Here is a 24,467-nt window from a genome sequence, read left to right on the forward strand (position 1 = left end):
ACCTGTTGAGTTGATTAAAACAGCTGTTCCCAATGAATCAGGGTAATTAGTAAGCTTGAGAACAGCTTGGACTATTTGGAATGGTATAGAACTTTAGATTTTCCTACAGACTGACAGTTTGTGAAGGGTATGAATAATTTTGGGCTGGACATTTTTTGCTCAAATGTAAATAAAAGCTGAGAATTAGTTTTTTTCTACAATAATGCCTCTAGTACATCATCTTATTATCTTTTGGGAGACACTTGTGTAATTTACCATCAAAAATTTACTTGCTGGTTGAATAAAAGTAACTTTATTTGCCAGGGGTATGAATAATTATGGGCAGCACTGTATGTATGTATGTATATATGTATATATATATATATATATATATATATATATATATATATATATATATATATATATATATATATATATATATATATATTTTATTATTATTTTTAGTATTTATATAGCACCGACATATTACGCAGCGCTGTACAGTATATATATATATATATATATATATATATATATATATATATATATATATATATATATATATATATATATCTTGTCACTAACTGTCCCTCAAAGGAGCTCACAATCTAATCCCTAGCATTGCCATATGTCTATATTATGTAGTGTTAGTACTGTAGTATAGGGCCAATTTTTGAGGGAGCCAATTAACTTATCTGTATGTTTTTGGAATGTGGGAGGAAACCGGAGTGCCCGGAGGAAACCCACGCAGACACAGAGAGAACATACAAACTCTTTGCAGATAGTGCCCTGGCTGGGATTCGAACCAGGGACCCAGCGCTGCAAGGCGAGAGAGCTAACCACTACGCCACCGTGCTGCCCATATATATATATATAATGTGCCAACATAGTACGCAGCACTGGACATTAGTTTAGGTTACAGACAATATTTAGGGGTGACATACAGCAATAAGACAATACAGGAATACATGCAATCCAGATCACGCTGCACAGTATGAGTACAAGGTAATGCTTAGTCAGTCACTGGATGGGAGCCTGGAGATTAGGCAAGTCGAGTTCACTCAGATCCATAGGATGGGTGTACAGTAATGGAGGTGCATGATCAGGTAGGAGACATAAGGAGGAGGACCCTGCCCAAAGGCTTACAATCTAGAGGGAGAGGTAGGGACACGAAAGGTAGGTAATTAGATGCATATTAAGTGTCCTCCATAGCAAGCCAAATAGAATAGAGCTAGATCTAAACTCCTGCTAACAATATCCTGCTCCATTTTCAGCAGAATTGTGGAATTTAGCAATAGCACATGGTGTTCATAAATAAATAGCTCACTACCTTGCAACATCAAAATCCTCTACACTGCTGAGTGACTTAAGAACGGCATATTGCACTAAGCGTGCAATTTACGTGTCACTCAGGCATATGGTGTGTGTGATCAACCCAGAGATCCTTTGCAATCTACCAGTAGATTGCGAATCTACACAATGTGTTGGGTATTAGCACTATTTGTGGTGTCTAGAGCTGAGGAAGGTTATAGCCTCCAGATGCACCCCAGCAGTTTGATCCTGATCAGATCTCATATTCCTGTTGGTCACCCCCTTCACTTACAGATAGTCCTCTTTCAGCCACCACACAGATGTACATTCAAGGAAAAATCGGTGCTGTCAAGAGCATGCCCGATTGGATATGCAACCAATTTCGGTCGCATGTATTGATCGAACATGCTGCAAGATGTCAGACGGACATGCTGGATCAGGTGCGCGGTGGTAACGGCGTGCGACGTCGGGACAAGTGACGAACGCGATTGAACCATCAATGAGGTGGCGTCACTAGACCGATTCCCGCTAGATTTCAAGCTGAAAACGATCATTAATCAGCCTGCGGTGTATGGGCAGCTGACAGATCTCTCTCAGATCAGAATCGATCAGAGAGAGAGAGCTGTCTCTTGGTGGGATCTGCCCATCATTGCTAGATGTATGGTCACCTTAAGTGTTCCTATAAGAAATGTGGGTAGAGAGTCAGAACGCAAGCTAAGCAACCAGAGAAGCTTAACAATAATACAATCATGAGTGCCATTGAAAAAAATGCTGTTGTAGACAAAAAAGCAATTACACATTCAATGGGCCATATCCTATTTGAGGTTATAGTAGCTTGCAGATGCAAGCTACTTGTCACCTTGCCATTGCACGAGGATTACCGACAAATCCTATTTGGTTTTCATTTGTGCAATTGCCGATCGTTAGGGAGCATAATGGCCCGTACTCACGGGCTGCAGAAGTTGCCTGTCGCCAGCACACGTGAGCGTGTGGGCGACAGGCCGGCGACAGCTTCTCGCCAGGTCCCTCCGCGTACACACGCGGAAGAGGGACCAGCGGCGAGGCGGAAGCTGTCGCCGACGTTCCTCCTCCCCCCGCCGGAAGCTCCATATGATACAATGGAGGTTGCTGTCGCTAGTCCGCGTACTCACGCGGACTAGCGACAGTTGCGGGGGAGGGGCGGCGGCGACTGTCGCCATGCGATTGAAACTTTCAATCGCATGGCGACATAAGCGGCGGGCGACAGTTCGGGGTGCGCGCGCGCGCGGCGGCCCATACTCACGGGCGACTTGTCGCCGCAACACGCGCGCGCCGCGTGTTGAGGCGACAAAAGTCCCTCGTGAGTATGGGCCATTACTCAGAAGAAAGCCTGAGAGATGCTCCCATGTCCCAGGGGATGGGGAGCAAGGTTTTGTGCTGTGGTGCTGTCCTTCAGCACCCCTGCACTGCAACCTTGCTCCCCAGAGATGCGTGCACACCTGCTGAACATCGGCCGCTGCATCTGGGTGTCTACTTTAATAAGGAAAAATGATCCAGACAGTGGACTAATAGGGAGCCCTGGCGGGAGCTTCAAAGATGCTTTGCTGTGAGAATTACAGGACTTGTGACAAAGGGCGGCAGGTTTTCAGTGGAAATGCAGGTACATAGTCCTGGTTTTTGTCTGACAGGAAGCATATTATATCAAGCGAGTTCTTTACCGCCCCAGATGGGATTAGGCGATGCTCCCATCGCCTAATTTAAGAAATCGGCAGTGCTTATCACTGATAAGTTGGTTAATGGTATATGGCCCAATGTTTATTAACTATTAGAAGATAAAGAAATTGAGAACCAAAACAGTTCAGTATGTCAATTCAGTCGAGTATTGACAGTATAAGTACTGTATATGTGATTATACTCACACAATTGGGTTACCACTGGTAACCACTATGATGGCAGGTGGGGAGATTAAACCCTACCCCATTCGGGTTAAGATTGTCGCTCTCTATAGAAAAGAAAGGGGATAGTACCCCTCCACCAAGGGCGGACTAATATACAGCGTAAGCAACAGAGGCGCCAGTTCAGGATAAAATATTTAAAAACCGTTAAAAAATAGGGAGGTAGTGGTGGATTTACCTCCCCCAAGTAGATTCAACTGTGTGTACTCACTGAAAAGATTCCTTATTCAAAAATACTTTATAGATATATGCATCGCGTTACACCCGTGTCATCCTTCTCCTCTGGAGCGTTTGCTTGCTTTGATATCAGAAAGCTCCTATTATTTCCTAAACAAAGAGGAAGACACCCATGAAACATGTTACTTACATCTGTGGAGTATTTTTGAATAAAGAATTTTTCAGTGAATACACAGTTGTGTCTACTTGAAGAAGTAAGTTTACCACTACCTCCCTATTTTTTAACGGTTCTTAAATATTTTATCCTGAACTGGGGCCACTGTTACTTACGCTGTAGTAGAAGATGTTAAAGAGACTCTGTAACAAAATTTTCAGCCTTATTTCTTCTATCCTATAAGTTTCTATACCTGTTCTAATGTGGTCTGTCTTACTGCAGCCTTTCCTAGTTGCACAGTGGCTGTATTATCTCTGTTATATAATCTAATCTTCTTTTCTTTGTCAGCTTTGTCGGGCTCAGGCACTCAGGCAGGAATGTGCTGCTCTGCTTGGGATAGGCAGAAGCTATACACACCCTCTCCACACCCCGGCTCTGTATGAGTCAGACTGAGCTTCTCTCAGCCTATCACATGCTGGTTAGCAGCCATGTCTTGTTTGTAAACACTGCCTAAAACTGGCAATTACAAGCCAGGATTTCAGCAGGGAGTGGCAGAAACAGCACAGAGGGGCCCAGGAGAACATAATGTATAGAATGGTATGCTTTTTATTGTAAGAATTTTAGAGTACAGATTCTCTTTAAGCGAAACTCTACACGGGTACTTTTGCTCTACAATGAGCAGAATTTCAGTGGGCTGAATTAGGGACTTTGCACAGGGCTAATCAGATTCAGAAGGTTAATGATTGATGCATGACAGCTTGGATGAATTAATCAGATAACAACAGATAATCAGCTATCAACATTATGAATCTACTAAGCCCTGTGTAAACTTCTAATTAAGCCCAGAAGAATGTTGCTTCCCATGAAAAAAAAATTGTTCAAAACTTATTTTGTATGCTCATCTTCAGAAACAAACTGCATCTTCACTGGAAGCTATAATTACAGTTATGGAAAGAAGCCAGCATGATAGCCTGCACCAAATAGTGTGGTCTGGCACAGCACACTGCCTTTGCATGTGATACAGGTCGGTTCACACTTGTTTAAAAAACGTATCCCTGGCTCTGCTTTTTGGCCCTGATCAAAACCAGAGCCACGGATACCAATGTTTACAATAGCGCCCGCCTTCACACACTTTAAAAAACGGATCCGTGGGATCCGTTTTGAAAAACTGAACAAAGAGTCCAGATTTGCAGGTTTTTCACGGACCCCGGCTACACCATAAAAAAAAAAACGGATCTCCCTCTACACAGGGAACTTTTGCACACAAAACAGAGGCAAAAATGGATTGCCTACTGCCTGCTCCTCCCCTCAACATCATCTCTCATCCAATAGAAACACACATGAAGAAAGGACATAAGCTTAAAGGGACTGGAAACATATGCTACAAAAGGACATTTTGTAAAACTGATCTGTTTGAGGCTCCCTGCACACTGCAAATCTGTTTTGCGATTCCGTTTCCGATTCTGACTTGCAATTCCGATTTTCCCTGAATGCAATCAACAGAAAAACGGAGGAAAAAACGCAGCATGCAGTAACGATTAAAAATCAGAATCGGACAAGTGTGGACCAAGCCAAACAGGCAGTACAAAGGCGTACATTTAAAAGGCGCATCCAGTAAAATTGGTGCATGGAAATCCTGATAGTAATTATCTGGATATTCTACTATCCCTCACTGTAACACTATTCTCACACTAACCTCCTACCACGCCTATCACTAACCTTTCCCCGCCTACTCTTACTACCCTTATCTCTATTATGGCTATATTACTATACACCTCTTACATTTTTTTTAGATATTTTATTATATCTTTTCATGGGACAACACTGAAGATATGACACTTTGATACAATGTGAAGTAGTCAGTGTACAGCTTTCATAACAGTGTAAATCTGATGTCCCATCAAAATAGCTTAACTCCTAAGTGAAGAATGTCAAGACATTTTCTCTCCTTGGGGTAATGTTACTCGTTTGTGTTACAAGCTTGCAGGTGTGTTACATTTGGTATTATCATTCTCACTCTCTCATACTGGTCACTGGAAGTTGAACATGACAACTTATGGCAGAGAACTCTGAGGATCTTAAAGGACAACTGACCAGAGAGTGATATGAAGGCTGCCTTGTTTATTTCCTTTTAAACATTACCAGTTGCCTGCCATCCTGCTTATATTTTATGCATCAGTAGTGTCTGAACCATACTCCCGAAACAAGCATTAAGCAAATGCAGTCAAACTAAAGTCAAACATCTGATCTGCATGCTTATTCAGTGTCTGAATAAGAGCATTAGAATCAGAGGCTCAGCAGGACAGCCAGGCAATCTGCATTGTTTAAAAGGAAATAAATATGGCAGGCTCTATATCACGCTCACTTTAGGAATCCTTTAAAAAAAATAATTGTTGCTCTACATAAAAATGGCCTAGGCTATAAGAAGATTGCCAATACCCTGAAACTGAGTTGCAGCACTGTGGCCAAGAACATACTGTGGTTTAACAGGTCTGGTTCCATGATTGACCAAAGAAGTTGAGTGCACATGCTCAGCGTCGTATACAGAGGCTGTCTTTGTGTTTTGCAAATAGATGTGTTGGCAGCATTGCTGCAGAGGTTGAAGGGGCGTGGTTCATAATGTCAGTGCCCAGACCATACACCACACATTTTTATACAATTGCTCTGCATGGCTGTCATAACAGAAGGAAGCCTCTTCCCCCTTCCCTCCCTAGGACACATGCAGTATTCCAACATAACATCCCAAACACACCTCCACGATGACCAAGGCTTTGCTAATGAAACTGACGGTAAAGGTGTTGGACAGGCCAAGCATGTCTTCAGGCCTAAACCCTATAGAATTTTCAGGGCATCCTCAAACAGAAGGTGGAGGTTTTTAAGGTCTCTAACATCAAGCGCTTCGGAAGGCATCATGGTCTGGAGGACTAGAAGAGGATTCCAGTGGTAATCTGTAGAGCTCTATGCCCATTCCCAAGAGAGTTAAAACAGTGCTGGAAAATAATGGTGGGCACAGAAAATATTGACACTCTTTGAGCACAGTTTTAACATTCTTCACATAGGGGTGTTTGTGGCCAGTGGTTTAGACATTAACACCCTTGCGGTTCCAATTGTGTCGGCAAGGGGGCGGCGCAGCACTTTTTATTTTTTTTAATTCATGTCCTAGCGCTAGCTACATGTCAGCTGCTGACAAGCTGCATCCCCCTACCTAAACCGATCGCCGCCGGCGCTCTCTGAAACCAGGAAATCCGTTCACAACGGGATTTCCTGCTGGGATTCCTACGTCGCCATGGCAACGGGTCGGGATGACATCACCGACGTCATGGACGTCAGAGGGAATCCCGATCCACCCCTCAGCGCTGCCTGGCACTGATTGGCCAGGCTGCGCAAGAGGCCTGGAGGGGGGGGGGGGCGGTGCGGCGGGTAGCGGCAAGCGGCGGCGATCGAAATATGCGCGCAGCTAGCAAAGTGCTAGCTGCGTGCAATAAAAAAAAATTGTGCAAATCGGCCCAGCGGGGCCTGAGAAATCCTCCTGCGCAGGTTACCCCGAGCTGAGCTCGGGATAACCGGCAAGGAGGTTAATGGCTATGTTTTGATGGAACAGCAGATTTACATTGTTATATAATCTGTACACTGACTGCTTTACATTGCATCAAAGTGTCATATCTTCAGTGTTGAAAATATTTACAAAAATGTGTAAGGTGTGTGTGTGTCGTTTTTTAAAAAAATCTTGTACTGTACTATACTATACTCTATAGTTTAATCTAGAAATGTGTCCTTGCTTTTTCTAGGTACCATTCTTCCTGTTTATTACATTCTCTGTGTACACCATGCTACCTCTGGGGATGCGAGCCTGTTTGATTATCAGCATAGCCTCTGGAATGTCTCACATTGTTGTCATTAGTGTCACAGTGATGATGTCTGGAAACACGCATGATACCATTGCCTTTGAGGTAATACAAATGAGTAATGCTTGTAAAGATGTCTATATGTACCGGTACTTATTGTGTATATTAAGAGTAAGAGGGGTTTATCCCTGGTCTCCTTCCGGACGCTTCTATATTGATACCCTGTATGCTGTTCCATTCATTTTGAGGACTATAATCAGCACTTGAATAGTTTTGAATTAATTATTATCTGTATATGAAGTTTGGTATATGAATTTGTTTATATGTATTGAGTCACCTATTTTTGAACCTTAAATTCTCTGTTTCTCCTATTTGCACACTGCTCTTTTTTTTTTGCAAAATGATCTACCTCATTTTTCTGCAACTCATGCAAATCTTTGCATCTTTCAGCACGCTGGCATTTTCCAAATCTAACTATGATTTTTTTTTGTTCTTCACTAGACTGAATGACCTCAGTTTTGCATATGCTCCTTTTTTTATCCCGAGTTCAGCATGAAATGATACATTTTGACACACTGATATCCTGTTCAATTATGGAAGAAGACTTGCAAATATTTTGTTAAGTGGTTTTATGAATCGATTATTGTTAATAAAATTTGAACATACATTACAACAGATGGTTCTGTTGTATTGCCATTCTTGTTCTTGTTGTACTATAAAAAAATGTATGAATAGAAAATGAATAGGTGAATGTTTATGTTGAATGAGCATCTGTAGAAACAATTTCTGTAGTCTTGGCAATGAAAACTTAACCAATTTTGATAAAACAGTTAATCATTTTGACAGTTGTTTCTGCAAAGCTGCTCTTCACACCTCTATAATTGGCATTGCATTTTAACAGAAAATGTGTGAGTTATTATTTTTACTGTGTAAGTATAGTTCTTACCACCTTCTGTAGTTTGCAGCTAAATGTTATTTTCTTGAATTCATCATCCTACATCAGCGCTGTGGGGAATTTTCCCTAAAGCCAGAAAAAAAAATGTGTAGCAGAAAGAATGGGGCTTTTTCACACAGCTTATACTGTAGGTTTACATTGGAAACATACAAAACCTTTCAATGTTTTTGAAAATTCCTTAACCCTTTCCAATCCTGTGTCGGACAGCACTTTCCAGTATAGGTCCATTCAACATAGGAAAACATGGTCACTGCTGGAGCACTGTTTCCAGAAGTCTGATACTTTGATTGCCGCCCCTTCCTGCTCCAACTCTGCACCATGTAAAGTAGATATTACATGGATGCATTTGGGCTCCCCGTCACAGACCGCAGGATGGGGTAAATCGATCAGCGTCAGAAATCCTCTCACACGGTCTTTCACGATCATCACAAAGGGTAACCCGCGTTCGCAATTTGATGAACTGACTGGCGAAGGGAGCGTTCGGATGCCAACGGATTCACCTCACACATACAATTCAGAGATCTGCCACCAAGCGAGTTACACAGCCCGCTACTGTAATTATACTAGGACTTGGAGAACGCTCTATTGACCCCTAGCAGTATGCAGGAACCTGGGTCAGATCGTTATATCTGGGCCGGGTTCTCGCATACGGGTTATAAAGGCACACTTCTATTAAACACAGGGTAGCGATTTCAGGAGAATAGGTACGATTGTGTATGTTCAGCAACAGGTCATAACCGCTAAACTATTTTTAAACGTTTAATAACAAAAATGCATTACATACAGTCATACACCAATTAACATATGCACACAGAGCTTAAAGAGAATCTGTATTGTTAAAATCGCACAAAAGTAAACATACCAGTGCGTTAGGGGACATCTCCTATTACCCTCTGTCACAATTTCGCCGCTCCCCGCCGCATTAAAAGTGGTTAAAAACAGTTTTAAAAAGTTTGTTTATAAACAAACAAAATGGCCACCAAAACAGGAAGTAGGTTGATGTACAGTATGTCCACACATACAAAATACATCCATACACAAGCAGGCTGTATACACCCTTCCTTTTGAATCTCAAGAGATCATTTGTGTGTTTCTTTCCCCCTTCTGCTCTCATGCACTGAAGTTTCAGGCTGCTCTTTTCTTCCTGCAAACAGCTTTGCCCTTGTCTGAATTTCCTCAGTATGTGAAAGCCCAGCCAGCTCAGAGGACACTTTATCCAGCTTGTAAAAGATACGAGAGCAGAGAGAAGCTGCACTAATCTAAATATCACACAGGCAGTGTGCAGAGAGGGGCCTGAAAGGGGAAGTTCATAGCAGAACCACAACACTGAAGAACTTGGCAGCCTTCCAGACACAGGCTGACAAGTCTGACAAGAGAGATATAAGTTGATTTATTACAGAGACTGTGATAGTAGAAAGTGCTGCTGTAAGCCAGAACACATTAGAATAGCTTTTGGAACTTGTAGGATGATAAAAAACAGGATGCAATTTTTGTTACGGAGTCTCTTTAAAAATAAAAGGGAATAAAATCAGAAAAATCTTACTTAGTTATGGCTGATAGTCCATTTGGAGAATGAAGAAACAGAGTCCAGTTTAAAAGTAGGCCTTCAGGTTTAGAGTCCTTGAACACTGCGGGCGCTGGCTCTCCTTAAGCGCCTGCATAGACGTTCTTGGTCGATGGAATTTGGAGAACTGGGCAGGTTTGGTCCCGCCCCACTTTTATAGGACCTGTGTAATGATCTGCTCAGCTGCCTGTGCAGGCAGGCAGCTTTTTGATCACTGTCCAGGTCTGCATTCTGCAGGTCTCTGGAAGAGAGACCTTGTGTCAGTTGTGCAGCATGCTGCTGAGGAATTTGCATATGTTTGTCATGCAGATTGCCTAGCCACATCCCCTGTGGGCTTGCTTTATAAAGAGCTATGTTTCCCACAGTAAGTTGCTGGTCATAAGGATTCTTCCTGTGAAACACTCTGGAGAGTGTCAGCCTTGCTCATTGTTTGAATAGTAGCTTAGAGTAATTGCTGGGACTGTTCTCGGCAGGTTCCCTAGTGCAGTTAGGATTGCATATCTGTTTTGCTTGTCTGTTGCGATTGTCCTGTCCCTGCGGTGGTCGACAGGAGGTCGTTCTGATCTTTGTTCTTGGAGTATAGCTGGAGCAGCGGTTGCTACCAGCTATCTCCTCTATCTGTCTTGCCTGGATCGCACTCGCCTAGCGCTAGTGCTGTGGATCCGTCTAATCTCCATCACTCTGTCTCCCTGGATCGCACTGGCCTCTTTTCGCTAGTGGTGTGGATCCTATCTCTCGCTTGTCCCTGTTTTCGTGTGTCTGTCTTGTCTGCTACGAACGCTTGCTGGAGGCTCGGTGAGGTAACCGTTAAGCAAGCGCTCGCGTCCTCTGTTTCATGTTTGTTTATGTTTGAGACATAACCCTCGCAGATCTCTGAGTCATGTATTTTCTCGTAAGCTTAGAATTCTCCTGCCAGGTAATTTCTATGAGTTTTTTCCTGCAGAGCATGATGCTGATCAGATCAGCTCATGCAACATTTCTGTGTCATTACCATATGTTATTGAATTGGTGCTTGCAGGCCAATCTGCTGATTCGGCTTGTCAGCCAAAAGATTTGTTGCTCATAGCAACCACAAATAGGGAGGTTATTTCTGTCAAGTCTGAAATGTGCAAAACCATTCAGTATGATAATCAGTTTAATGTTTCTCATGCCACTTCAGCCTCTAAGCAGATGCAAGAGAATTGTCTGGAAACGTTTCTTGCATTTAAACAGACATGCAAAGTGGCTAACAAGAGAAAAACTAAAAAACGCAAGCATCGGAATAAAACACTCCCTATTGATGTTTACAATGATGTTGTTCCGTCTCCGGCTTTTTTGCCCCAATCCAAAGCTTTTGAGGATCCTTTAATAGGCAGAATCATTTTTTATATTAAAGGAGTAAGAAAGTCTATGCATGTACCTGACCCCAACCCATATGAAAGCTACTTAGATACTGGCTTGTTTGAACCTCCATTTGCCTCATGGGAAATCAGGGCCTTGATGGAGGAATTTGATTTTGATTGGAAAGCCTTTTGCGATTTTTACATCGCAAAAAGCGAAGATGTCTTGAATGAGTGTCTCGATTCTGTGTGCCTTTTGATTGATTCCGACGAGTGTGACATGTGTTTTGTGGATCCAGTGAGGTGTGTGGCAGACGATTTTGGATGAGTTGCACACACACCAATCAATTGATTCCAATAAAGAGACATCGTTGTCGGATGATTGTTCCTGCCTTTCTGGGGTAAAGCATGTGAGTCGTGACATTGTGCGATCTGAAATGAGTGGGTGAGCCACGGTGGTTGATTCCTGTGCGAATCCTGGAGGATTCGCTCCTGACTGCGTGCAGTTTAAATCTGTGCGATCTGATGCCTGTTTCTCTGATGTTCCTGCAGATTGTGATCAGCATGAATGTGCCAGTTTTCTCAAGGATGTGTGGGACCCTTTATCATTTAGAGACAGACCTTTAACCACTTCCCGACCGCCGTATATACAATTGGCGGCCGGGAAGTGGACGCCGCAAGGACCGCCGTATTGACAAAATGTGGCGGTCCTTGTATGGGCATGGGCGGAGCGATCGCGTCATCCGTGACGCGATCCTCCGCCTCCGCCTGGCGCCGCTCACCCGCCGCAACATCCCGCCGGCCATACGGAAGCGCCGGCGGGATGTTAACCCGACGATCGCCGCATACAAAGTGTATAATACACTTTGTAATGTTTACAAAGTGTATTATACAGGCTGCCTCCTGCCCTGGTGGTCCCAATGTCCGAGGGACCACCAGGGCAGGCTGCAGCCACCCTAGTCTGCACCAAGCACACTGATTTCCCCCCCCCCCCTGCCCCAGATCGCCCACAGCACCCATCAACCCCCCCCCTGCCCACCTCCCAGACCCCTGTTTGCACCCAATCACCCCCCTAATCACCCATCAATCACTCCCTGTCACGATCTGTCAATGCTATTTTTTTAACCCCCCCCCTGCCCCCCGCTCCCTCCTGATCACCCCCCCACCCCTCAGATTCTCCCCAGCCCCCCCCCCCCAGCCCCCCCCCCCCCATGTACTGTATGCATCTATCCCCCCTGATCACCTGTCAATCACCTGTCCATCACCTGTCAATCACCCGTCAATCACCCCCTGTCACTGCCACCCATCAATCAGCCCCTAACCTGCCCCTTGCGGGCAATCTGATCACCCCCCCCCCCACACCAATAGATCGCCCGCAGATCCGACATCAGATCACTTCCCAAATCCATTGTTTACATCTATTCTCTCCTCTAAACACCCACTAATTACCCATCAATCACCCCCTATCACCACCTGTCACTTTTACCTATCAGATCAGACCCTAATCTGCCCCTTGCGGGCACCCAATCACCTGCCCACACGCTCAGATTGCCCTCTGACCCCCCCTTATCAATTCACCAGTGCATTAATTACATCTGTTCTTCCTGTAATAACCCACTGATCACCTGTCAATCACCTGCCAATCACCTATCACCCATCAATCACCCCCTGTCACCCCCTGTCACTGCCACCCATCAATCAGCCCCTAACCTGCCCCTTGCGGGCAATCTGATCACCCACCCACACCATTAGATCGCCCGCAAACCCGCCGTCAGATTACCTCCCAAATGTATTGTTTACATCTGTTATCTTCTCTAAACACCCACTAATTACCCATCAATCACCCATCATCACCCCCTATCACCAACCGTCACTGTTACCTATCAGATCAGACCCTAATCTGCCCCTTGCGGGCACCCAATCACCGCCCCACACGCTCAGATTGCCCTCAGACCCCCCCCCCCCTTATCAATTCGCCAGTGCATTAATTACATCTGGCCTTCCCTGTAATAACCCACTGATCACCTGTCAATCACCTGCCAATCACCTATCACCCATCAATCACCCCCTGTCCACTGCCACCCAACAATCAGCCCCTAACCTGCCCCTTGCGGGCAAACTGATCACCCACCCACACCAATAGATCGCCCGCAGATCGACATCAGATCACCACCCAAGCACAGTGTTTCCATCTATTCTCTCCTCTAAACACCCACTAATTACCCATCAATCACCCAATCAATCACCCCCTATCACCACCTGTCACTGTTACCCATCAGATCAGACCCTAATCTGCCCCTTGCGGGCACCCAATCGCCCGCCTACACGCTCAGATTGCCCTCAGACCCCCCTTATCAATTCGCCAGTGCAATATTTACATCTGTTCTCCCCTGTAATAACCACTGATTACCTGTCAATCACCTATCAATCACCCCCTGTCACTGCCACCCATCAATCACCCCCTGTCACTGCGCCCATCAATCACCCGCTGTCACTGCCACCCATCAACTAGCCCCTAACCTGCCCCTTGCGGGCAATCTGATCACCCACCCACACCAATAGATCGCCCGCAGATCCGACGTCCGATCACCTCCCAAGTGCAGTGTTTACATCTGTTCTCTACCCTAAACACCCACTAATTACCCATCAATCACCCCCTGTCACTGCTACCTATCAGATTAGACCCCTATCTGCCCCTAGGGCACTCAATCACCCGCCCACACCCTCAGACTGCCCTCAGACCCCAGCCCTGATCACCTCGCCAGTGCATTGCTTGCATCTATTCCCCCTCTAATCACACCTTGAGACACCCATCAATCACCTCCTGTCACCCCCTAGCACACCTACCCATCAGATCAGGCCCCAATTTGCAATTTGCCCCGTGTGGGCTCCTGATCACTCGGCCAAACCCTCAGACCCCTCTCAGACCCCCTTCCGATCACCTCCCCAGTGCATTGATTGCATCTATTTTCCCCTCTAACCACCCCCTGAGACACCCATCAATCACCTCCTGTCACCCCCCTAGCACTCCTATCCATCAGATCAGGCCCAATACAACCTGTCATCTAAAAGGCCACCCTGCTTATGACCGGTTCCACAAAATTCGCCCCCTCACAGACCACCTGTCATCAAAATTTGCAGATGCTTATACCCCTGAACAGTCATTTTGAGACATTTGGTTTCCAGACTACTCACGGTTTTGGGCCTGTAAAATGCCAGGGCGGTATAGGAACCCCACAAGTGACCCCATTTTAGAAAAAAAGACACCCCAAGGTATTCTGTTAGGTGTATGACGAGTTCATAGAAGATTTTATTTTTTGTCAAAAGTTAGCGGAAATTGATTTTTATTGTTTTTTTTTTCACAAAGTGTCATTTTTCACTAACTTGTGACAAAAAATAAAATCTTCTATGAACTCGCCATACACCTAACGGAATACCTTGGGGTGTCTTCTTTCTAAAATGGGGTCACTTGTGGGGTTCCTATACTGCCCTTGCATTTTAGGGGCCCTAAACCGCGAGGAGTAGTCTAGAAAACAAATGCCTCAAAATGACCTGTGAATAGGACGTTGGGCCCCTTAGCGCACCTAGGCTGCAAAAAAGTGTCACACATGTGGTACCGCCGTACTCAGGAAAAGTAGTATAATGTGTTTTGGGGTGTATTTTTACACATACCCATGCTGGGTGGGAGAAATTTCTATGTAAATGGACAATTGTGTGTAAAAAAATCAAACAATTGTCATTTACAGAGATATTTCTCCCACTTAGCATGGGTATGTGTAAAAATACACCCCAAAACACATTATACTACTTCTCCTGAGTACGGCGGTACCACGTGTGTGGCACTTTTTTTTACACCCTAAGTACGCTAAGGGGCCCAAAGTCCAATGAGTACCTTTAGGATTTCGCAGGTCATTTTGTGACATTTGGTTTCAAGACTACTCCTCACGGTTTAGGGCCCCTAAAATGCCAGGGCAGTATAGGAACCCCACAAATGACCCCATTCTAGAAAGAAGACACCCAAAGGTATTCCGTACGGAGTATGGTGAGTTCATAGAAGATTTTATTTTTTGTCACAAGTTAGCGGAAAATGACACTTTGTGAAAAAAAACAATTAAAATCAATTTCCGCTAACTTGTGACAAAAAAATAAAAACTTCTATGAACTCACCATACTCCTAACGGAATACCTTGGGGTGTCTTCTTTCTAAAATGGGGTCATTAGTGGGGTTCCTATACTGCCCTGGCATTTTAGGGGCCCTAAACCGTGAGGAGTAGTCTTGAAACAAAAATGACCTGTGAAATCCTAAAGGTACTCATTGGACTTTGGGCCCCTTAGTGCAGTTAGGGTGCAAAAAAGTGCCACACATGTGGTATCGCCGTACTCGGGAGAAGTAGTATAATGTGTTTTGGGGTGTATTTTTACACATACCCATGCTGGGTGGGAGAAATACTTCTGTAAATTACAATCTTTTGATTTTTTTACACACAATTGTCCATTTACAGAGGTATTTCTTCCCCCCAGCATGGGTATGTGTAAAAATACACCCCAAAACACATTGTACTACTTCTCCCGAGTATGGCGATACCACATGTGTGGCACTTTTTTGCACCCTTACTGCGCTAAAGGACCCAAAGTCCAATGAGTACCTTTAGGATTTCACAGGTCATTTTGAGAAATTTCGTTTCAAGACTACTCCTCACGGTTTAGGGCCCCTAAAATGCCAGGGCAGTATAGGAACCCCACAAATGACCCTATTTTAGAAAGAAGACACCCCAAGGTATTCCGTTAGTAGTATGGCGAGTTCATAGAAGATTTTATTTTTTATTTTTTGTCACAAGTTAGCAGAAATTGATTTTAATTGTGTTTTTTCACAAAGTGTCATTTTGACAAAAAAAAATCTTCTATGAACTCACCATACTCCTAACGGAATACCTTGGGGTGTCTTCTTTCTAAAATGGGGTCATTTGTGGGGTTCCTATACTGCCCTGGCATTTTAGGGGCCCTAAACCGTGAGGAGTAGTCTTGAAACGAAATTTCTCAAAATGACCTGTGAAATCCTAAAGGTACTCATTGGACTTTGGGCCCTTTAGCGCAGTTAGGGTGCAAAAAAGTGCAACACATGTGGTATCGCCGTACTCAGGAGAAGTAGTATAATGTGTTTTGTGGTGTATTTTTACACATACCCATGCTGAGTGGGAGAAAGATCTCTGTAAATGGACAATTGTGTGTAAAAAAAATTAACAAATTGTCATTTACAGAGATATTTTTCCCACCCAGCATGGGTATGTGTAAAAATACACCCCAAAACACATTATACTACTTCTCCTGAGTACGGCAATACCACATGTGTGGCACTTTTTTGCAGCCTAACTGCGCTAAGGGGTCCAAAGTCCAATGAGCACCTTTAGGCTTTACAGGGGTGCTTACAATTTAGCACCCCCCAAAATGTCAGGACAGTAAACACACCCCACAAATGACCCCATTTTGGAAAGTAGATCCTTCAAGGTATTCAGAGAGGGGCATTGTGAGTCCGTGGCAGATTTCATTTTTTTTTTGTCGCAAGTTAGAAGAAATGGAAACTTTTTTTTTTTTTCTCACAAAGTGTCATTTTCCGCTTACTTGTGACAAAAAATAATATCTTCTATGAACTCACTATGCCTCTCAGTGAATACTTTGGGATGTCTTCTTTCCAAAATGGGGTAATTTGGGGGGTATTTATACTATCCTGGAATTCTAGCCCCTCATGAAACATGACAGGGGGTCAGAAAAGTCATAGATGCTTGAAAATGAGAAAATTCACTTTTTGCACCATAGTTTGTAAACGCTATAACTTTTACCCAAACCAATAAATATACACTGAATCGGTTTTTTTTAATCAAAAACATGTTTGTCCACATTTTTCGCGCTGCATGTATACAGAAATTTTACTTTATTTGAAAAATGTCAGCACAGAAAGTTAAAAAAAATCATTTTTTTGCCAAAATTCATGTCTTTTTTGATGAATATAATAAAAAGTAAAAATCGCAGGAGCAATCAAATAGCACCAAAAGAAAGCTTTATCATTTAGGTGGTAGGTTGTATGAGCGAGCAATAAACCGTGAAAGCTGCAGTGGTCTGAATGGAAAAAAAGTGGCCGGTCCTTAAGGGGTAGAAAGCCCTAGGTCCTCAAGTGGTTAAGATCTTCCATCTGTGATTCTGCCATGGGGAAAATTCCTAAATTTTGCAGCATCAAAAGTAAAATTAATATGTCTAATAAAGTTTTTCCTGATGTTGTCGCTATTTCTACTGCAGATGCGTCTTTGTCTCACCCTGTTCACACCTGTAAGGGCCCGTTGCCTGGTGACAGTTGCTCCAGTGTTTCTGTCCTGAACACCTTACAGTCTGCCCCGCAGATCGCGGAGGTTTGCGCTATGGAAGCGTCAGTTTCACAACCTAAAGTGATTTTTTTTTATTCGCAGGTTTTGCGTTCTGGCTCCTCGGATTTGACATTGTTAGTCGAATCTAAGAGTGAGACAGCGCTTCGGTTTTGTGAATCTGACTCTGAAACATCTTTGCTGGGTCCAGAGAAAGTGTCTCTGAGCCTGCCCTGTACCATGAATAACAATATGATGTCCAATCACACTGACATTTGTGAGTCCCTTTCTTGTTCTGCGGAAAATGCTGATTCTGCACCCTGTACTCTGGATGAGTTAAGATGGCCTTGTTTAGAGTCTCCTGCAGTGTCCCTAGAGGCTCGTCTAGGTATTGCCACTATACTCACCTGTTTTTCTGCAGTTTTGGAGTTGCAAGCTAGTTTGACTGCTACGCAGAATTCTGGGTGCAGTGAGATTAAAGTAAGGGAGTCAGTGTATGTTCCAGTAAATATTCCTGTACATTCCGCTCATGATGATGAAATTCAGTCTCAGTTTATGGTGAAACCTTCCCTGGGACATCTGCCCTGTTCACAAAATAAAGTTCCAGTTTTGCCCTGTAACATGGATAGTTCAAAATCCTTCTCAGAAAACGTGAAAAATGATGTTCCTGAGGTCTTGTCTGATGTCCTGGAGACCGCCGAGTTCCCCCAAAGGGTGCAGAACTTGTAGGAGATGTCTCCTGCCCCCCAAGTCCTTCTGAGGTGTTGCCCACTTCAGTAGGCATTGCTGTTGTGCTGACTACCTTTGCAGCTCTGATGGAGCTTCACGCATGTGTAGTCAATGATGATATTGCAGTCACAGAAATTTCTGAATTTGAGTCAGTCATCTTTTGAAAGACCAGTGTCTGTGGCCCCTACTCGTGATGAATTTATGCCCGGTCCTGGTTTTGGTTTTCTCATATCGGACTCTGAGGTTGGCAGTTCCCCAACATGTCCTGAGGTTTCTCCTGTGCTGGTGTACCCCAGTGTGCTCTGTGACCCAGAAAGCCCAAGTGTGCCTCGGTTACCAGCATACTCAGATGCTTTCTCAGTGGAGACATGCTCTGATATGGCCTGCCTGGTCGCATGCCCAGAAGTGGTCCCGGAAAGTCCTGATCTTGATGGGTGTCTGGGTAATTCTGAATCCAGAATAATCATTGGTTCCATAGGGATTCTTGGCGGTTCTCCATGTGAGCCTGGTGAGCGTTCTGGCCTCTTGGGATCTCTGCAGGGCTCCAAAGGGTTTTGGGAGATTCTGGGAGAGATTTTGCTTGATACCCTGGATAGGATCAACAGTGGCTTTTGTTTTGAAAGAGACACTTCGAACAGGTATTGTGGCAGGTATGGTGTCTTCGGACGCTCCTTGGAAGGTGGTGGGTATGGTCTGGAGGGTGTCGATGGCTTCTTCTCTGGCATTCACAGTCCTGATGGGTGTTACACTGAGACTTGTAGTACTGATGGGCATGTTTCGGTGGCTTCTGCTTCCAATGAGGTCGGTTTCGGGTGGACTGACTCTGGAATTGGACCTTGTCGGGCTGTCCCGACCTTCATGAGTCTTCGGTTGGAGTCTTTTGCTAATAGCAGTTTTGAGGGTCGTCTGGAATTCGACCCTAGAGGAGGGGGGGGGGGGGGGTACTGTAATGATCTGCTCAGCTGCCTGTGCAGGCAGGCAGATTTTTGATCACTGTCCAGGTCTGCATTCTGCAGGTCTCTGGAATCGCACTGGATCGCACTGGCCTCTTTTCGCTAGTGCTGTGGATCCTATCTCTCGCTTGTCCCTGTTTTCGTGTGTCTGTCTTGTCTGCTACGAACGCTTGCTGGAGGCTCGGTTAGGTAACCGTTAAGCAAGCGCTCGCATCCTCTGTTTCATGTTTGTCTGTTGGTGGTTAGTTAGGCGTGCTTGTCTTTATTGTGCTTATCACGTGGAGACCGCGCATGAACGCGTGCACTGTTGCGAATGAGTGCAGTGTTCGCTTTCAGTTAGCGTTTGTTATTTTCCTTATCTCCTCATTGTATGATTTGCTGTGCCTTTGCTACTCTCGTGCTCCGCCTTGCTGTAGCCTTGTGTCACGTCTGGCGATCGCACCTCTCGCGATCGCGTTCCTACTTCATATCTGCTGTGATGTGTGCACCGTCGCGGGTTGGTGACTAGTTTGGTGTACACACATACAATCTGTCTCTGTGCTCATTCTCAATCGCCTCTCTTGCGATTGCGTTTCTTCCCTTTGTACAACTCCTGTCTGGCGTGTGGTAGGGCAGAGGAGCTATTCCTCTGCACTCCACAGCTCCATCTGCCGACAAGGAATTTCCCTCTACAGGTGCATTGCACCTTCTGCTGGGTTCCCGAAAATTATACGCTTGTGGAGGATTTCCGCAGTGTCGGCGCACATCCTGTGCGCTGATCACGGAGAGAATTCCTCAATCGTTACAACCTGAGTTTTGGGGCTGTCACTACCTGGAAAGTAGGTGTGTTTAAGGCGGGGTTACCTCCTAATCAGCAGGTTGCCGCCCCCAGACTCAGAGCAGGGAAATGTACCAATTATTAATAATCTGTGTAACTCCGCCCCAGATCGGCACATCACAAATCCGAGACTATATTCATAAGCGGCCTGCGACCCTGTATTAAACGAGGCTATACATGCCTAGTCTATCGCATTCGCTCTATGCAGGCCGCATACAGTGGTTTCTCTACTGATTCCTGATAGCTAGGAAATTGCAATTCAGGTGAATGCTAGAACTGATTTCTAGTTATCAGGAAATGTAATTTTTGTTTTGCTGTGCCAAACCTATTTTGAATTATTAATAAATTAAAGTTCTCTTTGTTTGAAGCTTATGAGTTTGGAGGGAATTTTTATCTCAGCCAGTTTGAGCTGGCTTGGAGACATGAGCTGGGTAGCCAAATGGCTCTACCCAGGGGGGCTACCCACGTGTGAAATTCTTTCCTGACCTGACACAGGATGTGGGGGGGAAGGTTACTGTACTCTCTGCAATGCTCTCAGAGGGGGAAAAGAGAAAGGAAAGGCATTTTTTGTACAGTTACACAGCACTGACAGTGATGGTTCGGGACCATACGAAAATCGTTGGCGATTACGCACACGACTTTCCGTAAGGTTCGCCACACTCCCCACTGGGGGTGCTGTGGCCGAACCTAGTCCAGCACAGTGTCGGCAACTTGCTACAGACGATCATCTCTCCCAAAAAGCCTATCTTTCACAAGATTGAGGACAACCATGTCAGGTGTATCAAGCGATCTATCCCATATTTTACTGAACTTACTTGGCAGCCCCTATGCACATAGAATCATTTTTTTAAGGTACTCCTTTACTTGTTTGACCCATTGTGCATAGGTGGCGGGATATCGTGTAACCATCATTGTAAGTGTCAGAGCACTAATACTCTGCATAGGGCGCAGGAGAGCAGTATAGCAGGGGGACATCTGGGGAAGCAGCGGTAATTGATTTTTAACAGATTCCATGCTGACAGAGCGAGTGGTTGCTGGGAACAAGAGTAGACCTGATGCAGCACTGGAACAGTTAGCTATTACTACACTGCTCTGCTGTGCTTACTCAGAAGAAGAAGGGATGGACCTTGGGCGCAAATGTCTTGGGGCATACATTCTGCTTTACTGCTTGGTCACTTTGGTGCAGGGTGAGCCAAATGGCAGCTCACCCTGCTGCCTCTGAAATTCCAGCTGGCATTAATTACTATTCCCCCTCCAAGTCGTATCAACTCAGAGGGAGAAGCAATTTGCAGTCCAGCTATTGCTGGCACCTGAATTACACTGCTGTGTGGCCATAGATGAAATAATATGGCGGCACCCAGGGCAGATGCAGCGTGGGGAAGAGCACATGCTGAAATGACCTGCCTTGGTCATGGGGCTATTGAAACGCCACTGATGAGGTGGGCATATAGCAAGAAAATGGCAAATGAAGTTCAATGGCAAAAATGTAAACTTATACATCATGGCCATTTCAGTGGTCTAGTACCAAGCAAGATTCATGGTATACAGACGGGGACATCAAATTTGGAGAAGGGCTTAGGAGTACCAGCTGACAATAAGTTCAATAGTCATATTCAATCCTAAACAGAAGCAGCTGTAGCAAATACCATTTTGGGATGGATAAATCGGAAATGAAAACTTGGGATACCACCATAATACTGCCCGTTTAGCTCTCTTGGAATATAAAATATAGTTCTAGGGCACCACAATATAGGAAGGACAGTGGAGTTTTGAAACAAGTGTAGAGATGAGCAACAAAATTGGTCAAAGGTTTTGAGAGCCTCACTTACCAGGAAAGGTTTGATAAAATTTGTTTATTTAGCCGAAGACTCCATCTTGCTGGTTGTCTTGTCTAGTCTAGACAGGGCATAGTGTATCCTGCTTGGCTGCTTCTTTAGCCCACCCTCTGTCACACAGCATCCCTCCTCTATCATGGCTAGGCACATACTAGCATTTCCTCAGCCTGTTTATATTAAATGCCCATCCCTAGTCACCTCTGGATCCTGCCAGTCTGCTAGGTGTAGGTGGGATATAGGATATTGTTAGGTGTAGGTAACGGGAGGATAGTGTTAGGTGTAGGTGGGGATAGGATATTGTTAGCTGTAGGTCGAGGGGAGATTGTCTGACACATCTGGCATGCAAAAATACATATGGTCACGAAGAGCCAGAGTTGAGTGAGCGAATGAGAAGAAGAGTGAAGATTAGGGTTAGATGTAGGTGGGGGGAGGTTAGTGTTTGTAAGGCATAGGTAGGGAAGGGGTAATGTGAGAGTTCGGTTACAGAGAGGGATAGAAGAATATTAGTAAGATGTCTGTTGTCTACATGCCTGTTGGTTCCGAAAATGTACGGATTTCAACCCAAGTGTGAACTCAGCTTAAAGAGAATCTGTATTGTTTAAATCGCACAAAAGTAAACATACCAGTGTGTTAGGGGACATCTCCTATTACCCTCTGTCACAATTTCGCCGCTCCCCGCCGCATTAAAAGTAGTCAAAAACAGTTTTAAAAAGTTTGTTTATAAACAAACAAAATGGCCACCAAAACAGGAAGTAGATTGATGTACAATATGTCCACACATAGAAAATACATCCATACACAAGCAGGCTGTATACAGCTTTCCTTTTGAATCTCAAAAGATCATTTGTGTGTTTACCTTCTGTTCCCTTCTTCTTTCATGCACTGCACATTACAGGCTTCCTGCAGACAGCTCTGCATGTGCCTGTGTTTGTAATTCCTCAGTATGTGTCAGCCAGCTACTTTCACAGCCTAACAGAGGAGGATTTTTATCCAGCTCTCTTCTATCACTGATAAGATAGCAGAGAAGCTGCTGGCTTATGTAAATAAAACACACACTGGAGTGTGCATAGAGGAATAGACTAGCATGGAAGAGTTGGCAGCCTTCCAGACACAGGCCGACAAGTCTGACAGGGGAAAGATACATTGATTTATTACAGAGACCCTGATAGTACAAAGTGCTGCAGTGAGCCAGAACAGATTAGAATAGGTTTAGGAACTCGTAGGATGGTAGAAAAAACGTTGTAATTTTTGTTACAGAGTCACTTTAAGGATTACACTAGTGGGTTACTGACTCCCTGCTACCTCATAAAAGACTAAAAGTATGAGCTAGAAAATCTACAGACCACAAAGAAACAAAACATAGGCAAGTCAGTCACTACTTCCGATATAGTAATACAATTTTGGTGCCCCAATTCAGATTATGGACCAGGGCCCTAATTTAACCACTTCCGGATACCGGGTGGTTTTGCTGATCGGTGCTGCGTGGGCTCTCCAGCCCGCAGCACCGATCAGCTAGCACCCAGGCCGATCAGACTTCCCCCCTTTTTTCCCCACTAGGGGGATGTCCTGCTGGGGGGGTCTGATCGCCGCCGGCTGCTTGCGCTTGCGGGGGGGGGGCTCTCTTCAAAGCCCCCCTCCGCAGCGCTTCCTGGCCGCCTTCCCCTTCCCTCCCTCTACCTCCCCCTGTGAGCGGCGCAGGACGGAATTCCGTCCTGCGCCGGATAGGATAGGCTTCAGCCTATCAGGTGCCGGCGGTCCCCGGCCAATCAGAGGCCGGGGATCGCCGATCTCCGCCACGGCGCTGCTGCGCAGCAGCGCCGTATACATGTAAACACCGGGGAAGATCTTCCCCGTGTGTTTACATTTACCCTGCGAGCCACGATCGGAGGCTCGCAGGGTGTTCACGGAGACACCCTCCGTGAACTGACATGGAACGGCCGCTCATACGAGCGGCCGTTTCCATGCAATCCACTTCAGGATTCAGGGGCGTAGTTAAGCGTACGCCGAATCCTGAAGTGGTTAATTGGGGCTCTCCACACAGTAGCCTCATGCCTTCTAGCAGTGTACTTTTCAGCTGTTCTGACTTTTGGCACAGTAAGGCGTGGTTTGGATATTTTCAGTACCCTGCTGTTTTTCTACCAGAAAGCTTGATTTCAACGAAAAGCAACCCTTACACAACATATGAAAAACGTATAATACTTAGTACAACCAAGTATTTTACAATTGTGTTCTATATGTATGCAATGCTCAGAATAAAACGTGTTTAAATTTTGTCTGCATCATTGGGATGGATAATAGTGTTATGGTTGTTAGCATTAGAAAAGACTGCATATTATTGTAAGTAGGCTTGAAATTACTATATTGCTTTACATACTCTATTGTCTGTCATTAAGTTAATTTACACTGCTGCTGTTGTAATGTGTGGAATGTAGCATGCATGAAATGAATTTCAAGCATACAGTATTAATGTAATGAAACCATCTGTTTTATTGTGCCTTCTCTGAACTGATTTACTATATGTGTTGCTGAGGAAACAAAGCAT

General features: G+C 44.8%; 1 protein-coding gene across 5 annotated transcripts in view; it reads left to right on the forward strand.

Moving 5' to 3' along the window:
• Positions 1–24,467, forward strand: part of ADCY7 (adenylate cyclase 7) — a 257,372-nt gene that overhangs the window by 116,172 nt on the left and 116,733 nt on the right. For all 5 annotated transcript variants that reach the window (XM_068259628.1, XM_068259630.1, XM_068259629.1 and 2 more), the window contains one exon: positions 7,344–7,505. In XM_068259628.1, the coding sequence (XP_068115729.1) occupies positions 7,344–7,505 (162 nt within the window). The remainder of the gene's footprint in view (positions 1–7,343; positions 7,506–24,467) is intronic.

This window comes from Hyperolius riggenbachi, chromosome 11 (assembly GCF_040937935.1).
Source record: "Hyperolius riggenbachi isolate aHypRig1 chromosome 11, aHypRig1.pri, whole genome shotgun sequence".
In the NCBI taxonomy this organism is placed as follows: domain Eukaryota; kingdom Metazoa; phylum Chordata; class Amphibia; order Anura; family Hyperoliidae; genus Hyperolius; species Hyperolius riggenbachi.